This window comes from Ruditapes philippinarum, unplaced genomic scaffold, assembly GCF_026571515.1.
Source record: "Ruditapes philippinarum isolate M1 unplaced genomic scaffold, ASM2657151v2 ctg4638_1_1_1_1, whole genome shotgun sequence".
NCBI classification, from domain to species: Eukaryota; Metazoa; Mollusca; class Bivalvia; order Venerida; family Veneridae; genus Ruditapes; species Ruditapes philippinarum.
The window spans coordinates 50,067-64,205 of NW_026867076.1; the positions used below are offsets into that span (position 1 = coordinate 50,067).

The following is a 14,139-nucleotide window of genomic DNA, read 5'->3' on the forward strand; positions in this document are numbered from 1 at the left end:
TTAACAATCAGTCTTGCGCATTTGTAAAATCCGACAACAATATTAATATGAAATATCTCGAATTTCAATATATACGATCGTGCTTACAAAATTAACATTAAGATATGACTAAGATCGGGGCTGGCGCTTGTGTTATTAACAATAAATAAACAGTTATAGAGATATTAATACTTAAACTTTAAAATGGAAAATGTTAAACAAAATATAATTAATTTAACTCTCTTTTAATATAGATACTAATTCACCTAGGAAATATACGCAAATTACTATTGCAAAACTTTTCCGGCATGAATATTGACTTAAAATTCTGGCAACAAAGTGATCCCTCGGAAACATTAATCACAACAAAATTACAAGAGAACTGCAGACTCGTTTGATTGAGTCTGTTCACGAGGGATAATGAATAAATGCAACATCTATCACGCCCCCTTGTACCGGCTTGAGCGGTACTCAATTCTCAACACTTAATAGTGCTGGCATCAATGATCCCGAAGTTTTATTTCTGACAATAGTTCTAGATCTAATGTAAAAATAAAATAATTTTAAATTCTTGTTAAAGCTTCTACTTTTGTAGATCTACTGAAAAAATAAAATAAAATTACTTTTCAATGTAAAATAATATTTTACTCTAATGAATACTGAGGTTCTCAGTTGCGGAGTCCTCGCTGCTAACAAAAATCTGCCTTTTATAAACGTATTGCTAACAGTTTGCTAACGATTTGCTAACAATATTTGAAACTTGTGAGTTTATAACAAAATGCTAACAAAGGGGCACCGAAAGGATTGCTAACAGTGCTAACAGATAATAAAGTACGAGTTAAAATCACACAAAGCGCCATCAATTAAATTGACAGATCTAATATAAAAAACAATAAAAATACACAATAACAAGGGATTGGTAAATTTGATGCAAAAAAAAACAAACAAATTATTATTTTCGTATGCATAATCTAACGCTCCTATAGGTAACCTCACTTGATAAATCGAAATAATACATGACGTAGTAATTACATGACGTCATCAAATAGTGCATTACCAACATGGCTGACGATAAACACTTCCGGGTTTTAGTAAACAGTAAAATTGCCGATATTTGCTTAGGGGTAAGCTTTCAAAATAAATTTACATTGACAATCAATAGTATTTAATATTTTTACAACATATAAACCGTATATAACAGAAAATAAATATACATAGGTTAACTAGAAGGTAAATAAGGTCGATGAAATGCGGTGCATCACATTACCCCCCTCTTAACGAGTCAAAGTTCAATCTGCCTCACAAAATATAACAATCATGAATTATAAACAGTTTAGAAAACCAAACTTGTACTTAATTTTCAAATACATGTAGTTAATCAAAATTAACTTATTGACATAATGTTAAAACTGACCTGAGTTTCCCTTTAATTCTTATAAATAACAGTGTTCCTTTAACTTCTAAATTTTAATTCCACTATAAAAATTAAGTGTCTCTTTAGAAACTACCTGAATGTCATTACGGTTGCATTTATTGTATTAAACCTTTCATATATAAATCAATTACTATTAAACAAATACACTCTAGTCTAAGACATACGAAATATACTACAGTTTATACACTTTATACTTATGTCTATGTCATCAGAACAATTAACTTGGTTTACAGTCTAATATAGTCTCTTCCTCTCTCGACCCTCCTATAGCCATCCCTCGAACTTCCACCACTCTTCCTCTGTCGCTCACGTTCCGCTGGTCTTTCTCGCTTCTCGTCTTTCTTAACATCTCTATCTCTCTCTTTTCTCTCATGCGCTTTTGCTGGTCCTGATTCACCTCGCACTTCTCGTACTTCCGGTCTCTTATTCTCTTTACTTCTATCTTCATTCTTTCCCTTTCTTTCTCTAAGTTCACTTCTCATCTCCTTTACTTCTTTCCTCAGGTCATCCACCGATTTCTGTAAAGATTTTATCAAACCCGCATTAGCTATCACTTGTTCTCCCACGATACTTCCGGTTTTTCTGATCATTTCTGACAGGATATTTGTAAATCTAATCTCTCGATTACTGTTATCTTCTTCGTCAGATGAGGATGTTTCATCAGACGACGATGATGACTCTGACTCTCTATACCTTTTCAAACTTTGTCTAACTCTCTTCCTCGCTCTGCTGTCTCCGTCTGTATTTCTCTTCGTTTCTCTTTCTCCTCCCCGTTCTACCTCTTCCTCTTCCATAATAATCTCCGCTTTGATGACTCTACTCTGTGTCTGTAAACTTACTTCTTTCTCCAACACATTTCTTCCATCCTCCTTCGCCATCTCTTGAACAAGTCTCTCAGTTGATTCATCCACTTCTTCCCTTGCCTGTTCCTCCACACCAACTACACAGCCTAAGCTATCGTGATTATCTGCGCCTTTCTCTTCTTCCTCTTCTCCTGTGTTTTCCCCCTGTGAAACTTCCATCTTGTCATTCTCCTGCTTACCTTCTTTTTTGCCTCCACTTTTCTTGATAGTTAAGTCTAACGCCATTGCCCCTATCTCCAACCCGTCACTCCTACTCTCCGTTACACTTGCGCACCTTACGACCCTTCTATTCTCATCTGTCCGTACGACTCTCAAATCTAACGCGGCACTTGTTATATCCTAACCATTCACTTCCTCCAACTCTGTTAACTTCTTCGAACTGGCCTTCACTACTGCTCTTCTCAAGTCAATTGGTCCATCTATATCTACTCCTTTCTCTACTTCCATCATTCTTCCATTACTATTATCTTCTTCCTTTTCGCCCATCTCTTCTGTTCTTTTTTCACCTGTTCCACCCTCCTCAGCTAATGCTGCTCCTTCGCTCTCACCACAGTCTTCCTCTACCACGTTCTCAATATACTTGGATGCCATATATATTTCCGGCAATTCCATTTGTAGGGCCTTATCAAACACGTTTGATGACCCTGGGCTAATAGTCTTCTTGTCCCACCACCTACTGCTCTCTTCCTTGGTTAACATTTTCCAGTCTTTTTCTCCTACCAGATAAGGTTTGTCATTGCACACAAGAAAAGGTTCGGAGGCTTCAAAGCCCTTTTCCTTCATTATGGCCTGGTGCCTAACAAAAGTTCTTACATGGCTGAACAAGCTGACCTTTGTCTTGCTCCTAAAATGGCAGACTCTACAGAAGAAAGGCTGATCATCATTTGGCACGTGCTGTTTGTAGATGTACTCCTCTAATCGACTCTTCGAGTTGATATCTTCTCTACCTTTCCTTAAACAATGCAAACACTGGTATGCTTCTTCCCCTTGGATAGGTTTTCCGTTCCATATCTGAAAAATAATTGATGATTTTAGGATCACCATGCATCTGTTGCATAACGCCAGTCCCATTTCGCGATAGAATGTTAGTTCCTATGTTATAAACGAGCGCCATCTCTGTATCACGATTCATAGGTTCTTCGGTGCTGTATTACGACGACGTCTTTACAGCAAAACCCTTTTTTGCAAAATGCCGACACATGACACACGACCACACGACGTATACTTCGTGTTTTAATATGTACTAATTAGACCTACAACCCCTAGACCCTGGAATACTCGCTCTTATACATAAATTTTTTTCTTGCAGTATACCTGAGGAACACCTGGTTAAGTAGATTTAACTGATATTACTGTAAAAGGGAAATAACTTGAAACTGAAATAAAAAATATAACAACAGACAATTTTGTAAAAATACTTTAATGAGTAATTACATTTTCATTTTCTTTTTCAGCGCCTTGATTCATCTGGGTACATTCGTACCTACAGATGGTTTTTGTTTATCGTGATGGACCAGCTTTCTAGAACCACTTCTTTCCAACTGTAACACATAATTCTATGGCGACTTTTTTTCTATCACCACAAACGGACCATCATATTTCTTTTCTAGCTTTGGTGCAACACCAGGCTTCTTAGTTTCATGAAGGTACCACAGTAGATCCCCTGGATTGTAGATGTTTAAATGACCTTTCACATCATAGTAAGCTTTGCTGTGTTCAGCAGATACCTTCAAATATTTCCTCGCTCGCAAACAACATGCAGTTTCTTAAAAGCTCAACGTAATCACCAGGATTGCTGGCTTGAGTATGTGGGGGACGTCCGTAGATAATGTCTAAAGATAACCTGATTTCGCGACCAATACTAAGTAAGTTTGGGGAAAGGTTTGTCGATTCGTGCGCAGTGGCTCGATAGGCCCCTGCAAGGCAACCTAGGTAAAGGTCCCAGTCATCTTGCTCTTCAGCTAGATAAGTTTTTATCATCTTGACAATCGTAGCATTAAATCGCTCTGTGACCCCATTGGATCGCGGGTTGCGAGGACTTGCACGAGTTTTCCGAACATCAAGCATAATGCATAATTCTTTAAACAATTTGCTTTCAAATGCTGCACCTTGGTCACTGTGTATGCTCAGAGGTGCTCCCCATCTTGAAACAAAATCGTTGACGATTCTAAGCGTGCATTCATCAGCTTGCTGGTTAGGCACCGCCATGACCTCTACATACTTCGTGAAGTGATCCGTCAGGACAAGTATATACTTATTCCCACGTTTTGAAATTGGGAAAGGACCAAGATAATCTATCCCTTATGTATCCCAAGGCGCACCGCTACACAAGTGTCCCATAGGAGCTCTTGGTTTTTTAGCCGGAGCTTTGTCGGCAGCGCACGTGTCACACTGAGCAGCGTAAAGTTGAACATCGTGTTTAAAATTAAACCAATAAAATCTTTGCATTATCTTTTCTTTTGTTTTCTTAACACCTAGATTCCCAGATAACTTTGCGTCATGCATTTGTTGCATAAGTTCTTTCTTCAAACAGTTTGGAACCAGAAGCTGACGAAACTCGCCTGAACCGTTCTGCTTTTGAAATTTCTTGATCAAGATTCCATCTTCGATGAAAATACAATCCCATAATATCCATAGGTGCCTACTTGCGGCAAATGCCGTCTCCATATCTAAGCTGCTAGGTTTGTTTCCTTCAGTTTTTGCTTTATAGATAGGGCCCAGGTCAGGATCATTTGATTGTTTAGCCGCAAGCTCTTCAGGCCTGATAGTAAACAGCCAGGTACCCTGCTGGTGAGCACGCCGGTCAAAATCAGATGAACAAGGCTGTTGTCCGTCTTCGGCAACATCAACTCTGGTCTTTTCGTCTGCGTCGGTGATGATATTGGAGATCGTACCTTGTGGAGTATCCTTTACAGTCACGCTCTAAATTATCTACTTCCGGGCACTCGCAGTCTTTCGGATTCTGGCATCTAGAAAGTGCGTCACAATGACCTTGTTTTGACCTTGCTCTGTATTCAACAACAAATTCGAATGGCGCAAGAATTTCCAACCACCTTTCAACTTTTCCATTCGGCTCCTTCAGACTGAATAGCCACACCAGGGCTTGATGATCTGTACGAACCACAAATTTTCTTCCTAACAAATACTGCCGGAAGTCCTGAATAAAATACACAACTGCTAGCAGTTCCTTCTCGGTAATGTAGTAATTTCTTTCAGCTTTATTCAAAGCCCTACTGGCGTAGGCAATTACTCGCTCTCGACTTTCTTGCATCTGGTGCAGAACGATCCAATACCGACACCACTTGCGTCGACATCTAATATGAACTCTCCGCCATCATTCAAAGGATATCCCATAATTTCCGGTCCTGTCAAAGCTGCTTTCAGCTTGTTAAAAGCTTCCTCACACCTATTGTCCCAGCTAAATGCAACTCCTTTTTTAGTAAGATCAACCATATTTCTAAATTCAAAATTTTACTATTTCACGTTTAAATGTTGAATTCTGCTTAAGCGGGTGCTAGGGGGCGTGGACGGTAACTTGCACTTTCCAGTACCGTCCATGAACAGGCTCAATCAAACCGAGCCTGCAACATTTTCAATTTTGCCGTGTTGGGCTTTCTTTAGGGATTCTGTATTCATCTATTTTACTACAGTTGCAAATCATTTAACAAACTTTCTATAGTAACTTCCGGTTGCCACAAATTGTTTAACCTGCTTGGGATTTTCCTGTCTTGGCCACTGCAATATTTTGGCTATATTGTTTGGGTCAGGTCTAACTCCATCCTTGGAAACTATATGACCCAAAAACGTTACCTTGGTCTGAAGTAAAATGCATTTGTTTGGTTTTAATTTCAACCCAGCCTTCTTTACTCTATGTAATACCTAATCTACTCTAGCAATATGTTCTTCGAAACCTGACCCGTATACAATTACGTCATCAATATAAATAAGGCAAGTGACCCAATTCAACCCTCGGAGGGCAATCTCCATACAACGCTGGAACGTACTTGCTGACCCATTAAGACCAAACGGCATTCTTTTCATTTGAAACTGCCCGTATTTGCACACAAAAGAGCTCTAATGGATGTCCTCTCTTCTAAGTGGTATCTGAAAATAACCACTTGTCAAATCAAATGAACTGAATATACTTGAGCCTGCCACATCATCAAGGCAGTCTTGCACTCTTGGGAGAGGAAACCCACTCGGCTTCACCAATTCATTGACCTTTCTGTAGTCCACACAAGGCCTCATTTCTCCAGATTTCTTTCTCACTAAGACAATTGGACTGGCCCAGGGAAAACTACTTTCTTCAATAACATCTTTCTTTAAAAGATCCTCTATTGCCTGCTTCTCCTCATTAGCATGGGCTAAAGGTTCACATCTCGGCCGCTGCCTGATTGGTGCTGCTTCCCCGGTATCAATAGTATGTTCAACTAGGTCAGTTAAGTCCCACTCATTCTTCGAAAATGAATCTTTATAATTCAGAAGCATACTGCCTATTATATCTTTTCATGTTGCGATTTTCCTTTTGTGGACTTTTCAAATAGCTCTTGTAAATGCTGTGGAATTTTGTCAATACTGGCCTTCCATCATTTTTCTAGGTCAATGTTTCTTTCTATGGTATTCAGGCAAATTCTACGGACAGAGTTAAAGTTCTACCTGTCCAGACTCTCCTCCTCAGCTATTATACTTTCAGCTTTTATGCGACTCAGAAAAACGGACTGACGGACATCAGACGACACATTTTGGACTCCGCAGTAAATTAAATACCTTCATGAAATTATAAGTAAAATAAACAAATAACGCAAGAATGTTCAAGTTTAACTATTTAAGTTTATTTATGTAAGTCCTTAACAATCAACCTTGCGCATTTGTAAAATCCGACAACAATATTAATATGAAATATCTCGAATTTCAATATATACGATCGTGCTTACAAAATTAACATTAAGATATGACTAGATCGGGGCTGGCGCTTGTGTTATAAACAATAAATAAACAGTTATAGAGATATTAATACTTAAACTTTAAAATGGATAATGTTAAACAAAATATAATTAATTTAACTCTCTTTTAATATAGATACTAATTCACCTAAGAAAATATACGCAAATTACTATTGCAAATTTTTTCCGGCATAGAATATTGACTTAAGTTTCATTTCTGACAATAGTTCTAGATCTAATGTAAAAATAAAATAATTATTAAATTCTTGTTAAAGCTTCTTTAGGTAACTTTTGTAGATCTACTGAAAAAAATAAAATAAAATTACTTTTCAATGTAAAATAATATTTTACTCTAATGAATAATGAGGTTCTCAGTTGCGGAGTCCTCGCTGCTAACAAAAATCTGCCTTTTATAAACGTTTTGCTAACAGTTTGCTAACGATTTGCTAACAATATTTGAAACCTGTGAGTTTCTAACAAAATGCTAACAAAGGGGCACCGAAAGGGTTGCTAACAGTGCTAACAGATAATAAAGTACGAGTTAAAATCACACAAAGCGCCATCAATTAAATTGACAGATCTAATATAAAAAACAATAAGAAGGTAAATGTGATGCAAAAATAAACAAACAAATTATTATTTTCGTATGCATAACTTAACGCTCCCATAGGTAACCTCACTTGATAAATCGAAATAAAACATGACGTAGTAATTACATGACGTCATCAAATAGTGCATAACCAACGTGGCTGACGATAAACACTTCCGGGTTTTAGTAAACAGTAAAATTGCCAATATTTGCTTAGGGGTAAGCTTTCAAAATAAATTTACATTGACGATCAATATTAGTTAATATTTTTACAACATATAAACCGTATACAACAGAAAATAAATATACATAGGTTAACTAGAAGGTAAATCAGGTCGGTGAAATGCGGTGCATCACAATATCTTGAAGTAATCCCGGGAAAAGATGATGAAGTTATTGAATTGTTAGAGCCATGCTATGTGAATCAATAATAATAAGGTGTCTGAAGAAAGTGAACAGTACAGTACAACAGTCTTGAATTCGTTTTCATAAACAATCAGTTACAACGATCGAAGATTCATATCATTAACAACGATCAAGGATAAATAAATCTGTACCTTAGGCTTACATTTTAATCGCTTGCTTCATGTTTTTAATTCCAACTCATTCGCCAATGCCTTAATGAATGGTTTAAATATAACCACAACATAACAGTCGTTATGCTATAAATCACTCGAGCCATCAATCGCCTCAATTATTTCATTTATTGAATGGAATCTCATTGCATTAATTTAGTCAATGTCGACTGGTTTTCTTGTCATTTGATAGCGTCAATACGATCAAGAAGTGGGCTTCATTTCACTTGTCCTAGTTATCTTACAAAGTACAAGCATCTATAAAGGGACTGATCATGATGCATCTTATGATATTAAATGAAGCAGTTGTCATAATGTTCGTATGGGGGACTATTCATGTAGCTTCAATTCCCCCGTGTTTGGTTTTCTTTAGGGATTCTTTTTTTCTTTCTTTATTGTTACATCTGTGTTATTTGTGCCATGTGACGGCTGTAAAAAGTGTTATTTTCATTCTTTACGTTTTTAAGGGATTCTGATTTTTCTATTCTTTTCAATTTGTTTAACATATTTTCAATAAGTTTCTAATTAGTTTCAATAAGTTCCTCAATTTCGGGGTAAAAACATTTCTTTAAACTTATAATCAAATACATGAAAATGTCTAGCACATTTTGCATATCTATGTAGAAAAACATATTATGCGTTTGGCAAAATTAATATAAGAATAAAATCTTAGCTATATTTCGTTTTAAATCCTTATAAAACTCGTGGTCACGACAAAGTATCTCGTGCTCGCGAGATTTAAAACAGCATAGACACACATGTCACCTCTGTGCCACTGTTAGTATCTTTGCATATTGCGAATTTTAATTTTATAATTAAAAATAACTAACGTATACGTATTAAAGGCATTAAAAAAACACACAGATAAGAATGTGTTACAAGTGATACATCTTATACAACATTTGATTGGGACATTTTCTTACAAAGATTGATTCCATACACATGCTCACAGTATCTTTAAAGTATTTACGTTGAACGAAGATGAAATAATGATGTATGTTTATACCTATAGTTAGACCTTTATAGTATAATATATTATAATAAATGTGTTTGAATAAAGGAATACATTGTAAGCTTTAAAATATATCTCGGAGATACGTAGCTGAATAAATATAATTTATTCTGGTGAGCTAATAATGCTATTGTAACTGTATCATTGAATGAAATACAGTTATAATGTATACTATACTTTCTTAACTTACTTTGTCGTTGTTGAAGGTAACGATGGTACATAAATGTCAACAATCTCTAGTCAAAGGTCAAAGTCAAGGTTGTATTCAGCTGTATTTATTTAAGCAATTTGGAACTCTTATGTTCCTTATCATCAAGCTTGAAGAATTCGTATTTACAAATAAAATGTTATTATTCAATAAATATCTTCTTCCCTAACATGATGATATTTCCGTTTCATTTGAGGCCATATTATATGGTGCTGGAAATGGGTGATATATTATTTATAAATGGCATTTGACCTTTCTTAACACAATATTCTAACCTTGGATATCAATTGTGATTCAAAAACTTGTATGACAATACGCAACATTCCTTGTTAATATCCAATATTTCAGTATAATCTTCTAAGAAAACTGAGATTACTCATATTTAAATTTTAATGATGATATAATAACTAAGGTAGCTAGACATCTTGAGAAATAGACAACATTACGAAAAAGAAAAATAACACAAGTAAAATTAACATAGATGTAAAATACTGTGTTTAAACGGAAGTACTTCAATAAAATATATACACGTAAGAGTTGAATTATAATAGCTTTTGTTTTTTAATGAAAAGATTTTCTTTTGGAAAATCATCTTTCTGATCACATGTTCTATTTCAATTCCGTTAAAATACCATTGATGGTTGATTGACAGATTGTTTGATTGATTGATTGATCGATTGATTGATTCATTCATTCATTCATTTATCAATTGATTAATTCGATTAATTAATTTAATTAATTAAGTATTTTTTTATAAATTCATTAATAAATTAATTGATTTATTCATTTATTTATTCTTTCATTCAATTATTCTTTCATTCATTCATTCATTCATTCATTTATTCATTCATTCATTTATTCATTCATTCATTCATTCATTTATTCATTCATTCATTCATTCATTCATTCATTTATTCATTCATTCATTCATTCATTCATTTAATCATTCAGCCATTCATGCCTACTCACACTTAAATTAAAGTTTTGTATGTTTAAATATCTGAAAATCTAATGCTGATATGTTTCCCTACGTTTTCTTTCAAGGTATGACATACATATTCACAGAAAATATTGAATCGGTACATTAAAGTAATTTACATTATGCGTTGCTGACACATAATCACCTACCACTTTGAACTGTTCGTAATTTATAGTGGAACTGATTATAATGTAAAATCACTGCTTATACCATCATTACTCTGCAAAAATGAGATAAATCAAACTACGTTCCCAGTTTGCTGGTCCAGTGAACAAACTCTACACTGAATCGTTTGTTTTCTTGTTGCTGTCAGATAAGATTAACGTTTGAAATAGAAGAAAATATTTATGTGGTCCTGTATTGATTACACATGATACTTGTGAGAAAAATATCCCAATCAAATATTATATAATACTATAGTCACAAATGACAAACGGTCACAAATGACAAACGGCCACCAGGTGGCGTCTCTTTCTAAACAAAATCGTAATATCGGCCGTTGTCCGTCCGGCCACGGCAACAGCTGCAAATTTTGGTCATCGGGCGGACGCGGTCGAGATTTATGTACTACTTAAAAGTCTTAAGGTCAGTGTGTTAAAAAAAAGATATCTGGCGGCAATCACCAGGTCGCTGGGCTTTGTTTGGTTCTTACCATTTGCTTCAAGTCCTTCGACACTATAACATAGTCTAAGTCTATGGTTTGTCCTAAATTATACAGAAAATTTACTGTCAGGTACGTACATATAATACCAGAACTGTTTAAAAAAAACAATTGCATGCATTGAAAGTAGTTCACATTTGTTTAAATGGTCAATTATTTAATAGATACATTTTGATTCGAAAACGAATTTATGTAAACGGTTATGGAGCATAATTTGTTATTTATGTCATTCTTTGCTACATAAACGAAATCATGAAAATATAACAAGGCGTTGTTACGGTTTTGCTAGTGGTACAGATAAAAGATATTTTATCACGTTTTTCATACAGAAAATGTTAAAACAATCGGGTTATTTCATATTTTGAGATATATAGAAATATGTTTAAAGTCCCAACATATATATGTATCTCAACATGTCTAAGTAGAAACAAAATCCAATCAAACGGGAATACAATACGCTGTATCAGACTTGTGTTCTAAACTGCAGGTTTCATCGTCTGTTTCTTTGTCAAACAATTAAAAGCATTCTGTACGGTTACAGAGATTTTTTGTGTTAAACGATGTAACACTTAATATATTAGTTATCCATCTCGTCACTTGTTTGCTAGGAAAATGTAATAAGTGACATTTGTTTTATTGGCAATTGAAAAATTATTTGGTTGAAATATATAAATGTATTTTGTATATAGAAGCCGACCATTCCTATTTATTGTTTTATCCTATGTCAATTTGAAAAGTTTATCTTTTAATATATTGTGTAATCATCGTGAATAGAAAACAAAAATCAAATTACAACATTCCTTTACAACATGTTCATTATTTTGTTAAAAAAATACTTCGGCATTGCTTTCAAAACGATGCTTACAAATAACAAAACCAAATAAACGTTTTTATCAATTAACGTTATATCATGTTGACAAATTATAATCGGATACTGCAGAAAAGCTTGCAAGCCATGACAGCATAACAGTGATATGTAGGCTTCGAAACGGAATAAATGTATCAAACGTTTTCGTCCGAAAACAACAAAAAATAATGAGAATTAACATGCGGCCCAAACCGTATTTCGTAAGACCCAGTTCGTCTAGAAATAAAGTATAAAACTAAGATAATTTTTAAACCCTTTGAAACAGTCAATTTTAGCTAATTCGTTCTGGAATAAAACATTCAAACACCAAATTCTGCACTACTATATTATTGTGTATTAAACATTTAATATTTGATCAATCCGCTTCAAGGTTTCAGTAAATAGTGCATGATTATTCCAGAGGGTAAAATGTTGCGTTTTTAGTTGCTGCAAATCTAACATCTTAGAATCCTTTAAGCAACATCATGAATCATGTCGTAAAAATTATATTCTCAATTTGCAGAGAAATATTCTTTTAGAATTCCTATTGTTGTCATATCAATGATCAAATTTGATTTTATATTTTGCTCACTGATTTGGAACAATATTTCCATTACGCTCATATAAAAGCGGATATAACAGCTACATTTGTAGGAAGTAAGATTAATTACAGGAAATATTTCGACCTTTCTTTCATAGCAAGTCGTGAGTAGCGTGTTCAATTATGATCTGTGAAAGAGGTTGTCCTTTATCCAGAGTGTGAACTTAATCGAAATCGAAACAAATATTTTAGAAAATACCTTTACGACTATGACAAAGTGAGACCTGAAAAATATGAAACAGGAAACGGAGTAAGTACTTTTTGCGGTTGTATATAATGAGACTTAATTTGTACATAACATCAGTGTTTAAAGGATAGGTTAAATCTAGCCTACAAGGCTGCCATATGTTAAAGAATAAGCATCGAATATGGATACAATGTTATATTGAAACACTTCCCCTGTTGTCATACAATGTACACTTTAACATGAGAGCATATTTAAATATCAATAAAGGAAAATCGTTTTGTTCTTCACGAAGGCCTTTTTTAATATATTTGGCACAATTGTCTGTTCAGTAAGCGCACGTAATTAACGTTATAAACAAACAGATAAAGTAATAGCACGAATATTTGTTGTGGACATTTATTTGAAGCCTAAGATGAAAAGTGATATTATTTTTTTAAGTAAAAGTTATCTTTTTCAAATTATCAAAATATATTTTTCAAAGGTGTTATTCAATTTTTAATATTTGTTAAATAACTACTGGTCAGGTACCATCAACGGGACACTTTTGAACATTTTTCCATAAATAAATCTAACTTCTTAGATATAGAGGAAAAACACGCATTTATTGTTGTTATAAAGTGACTGATAGATCGACAACCATTGAACAAAGACAACTATTTTAATTAAGCATTTTTGGGGCCGTCCAGGTCTGGTGGTTGTCCAGTTTTGACGGTCCCAAACCGTTAGCCAACAAACATGCGGTGCGGTAAATTTGTTAAAAGGAAGAACTACATTTTGATCAATTAATGAGCTTTGAAACAAGGTTTACACAAAATTCTACCAGAAAGTCTTACATCTCTCACGGCCCCGTCCGACAATTATTTGCGCATGCGCAGTACGTAAAGTCTTACGTTCCTCACGGGTCTGACAAAATTCACGCCACACCGGTAACACCCGCGCTCCATTAAACCGACTGCGCTTTATTGGTCATAATATTTATCCCAAAAGCTGATAAGGTATCTTAAATATGAGACAAGTTTAATTTTGATTTAAAATAATTTATACAGTTCCTTATTTAACAATTTTATCATTCCTCAGATATCATACTACATTACAACGATTGCAACTAACATATAGGTTTGTTTCTTCAATGATTTACTTTTTCTTTATAATATAGGCGGTACAGTAAATATCGTACTGATTCTCGACGCTTAAGCGGGATGATATTTTTATTGCTACACACAAATCATTTTGTGACTTGTTTTATTACCCCGAACAAAT

General features: G+C 34.6%; 1 protein-coding gene across 1 annotated transcript; it reads right to left on the bottom strand.

Moving 5' to 3' along the window:
• Nucleotides 1-1,641: 1,641 nt before the first annotated feature.
• Nucleotides 1,642-2,502, bottom strand: LOC132734748 (calponin homology domain-containing protein DDB_G0272472-like). Its single transcript, XM_060721592.1, has one exon. The coding sequence runs from the start codon at nt 2,500-2,502 to the stop codon at nt 1,642-1,644; it is 861 nt and encodes a 286-aa protein (XP_060577575.1).
• Between the last annotated feature and the right edge of the window lie 11,637 nt (nt 2,503-14,139).

Coding starts and splice junctions, on each gene's coding strand:
- LOC132734748 (XM_060721592.1), bottom strand. CDS start 2,502: ATGGCGTTAGACTTAACTATCAAGAAAAGTGGAGGCAAAAAAGAAGGT.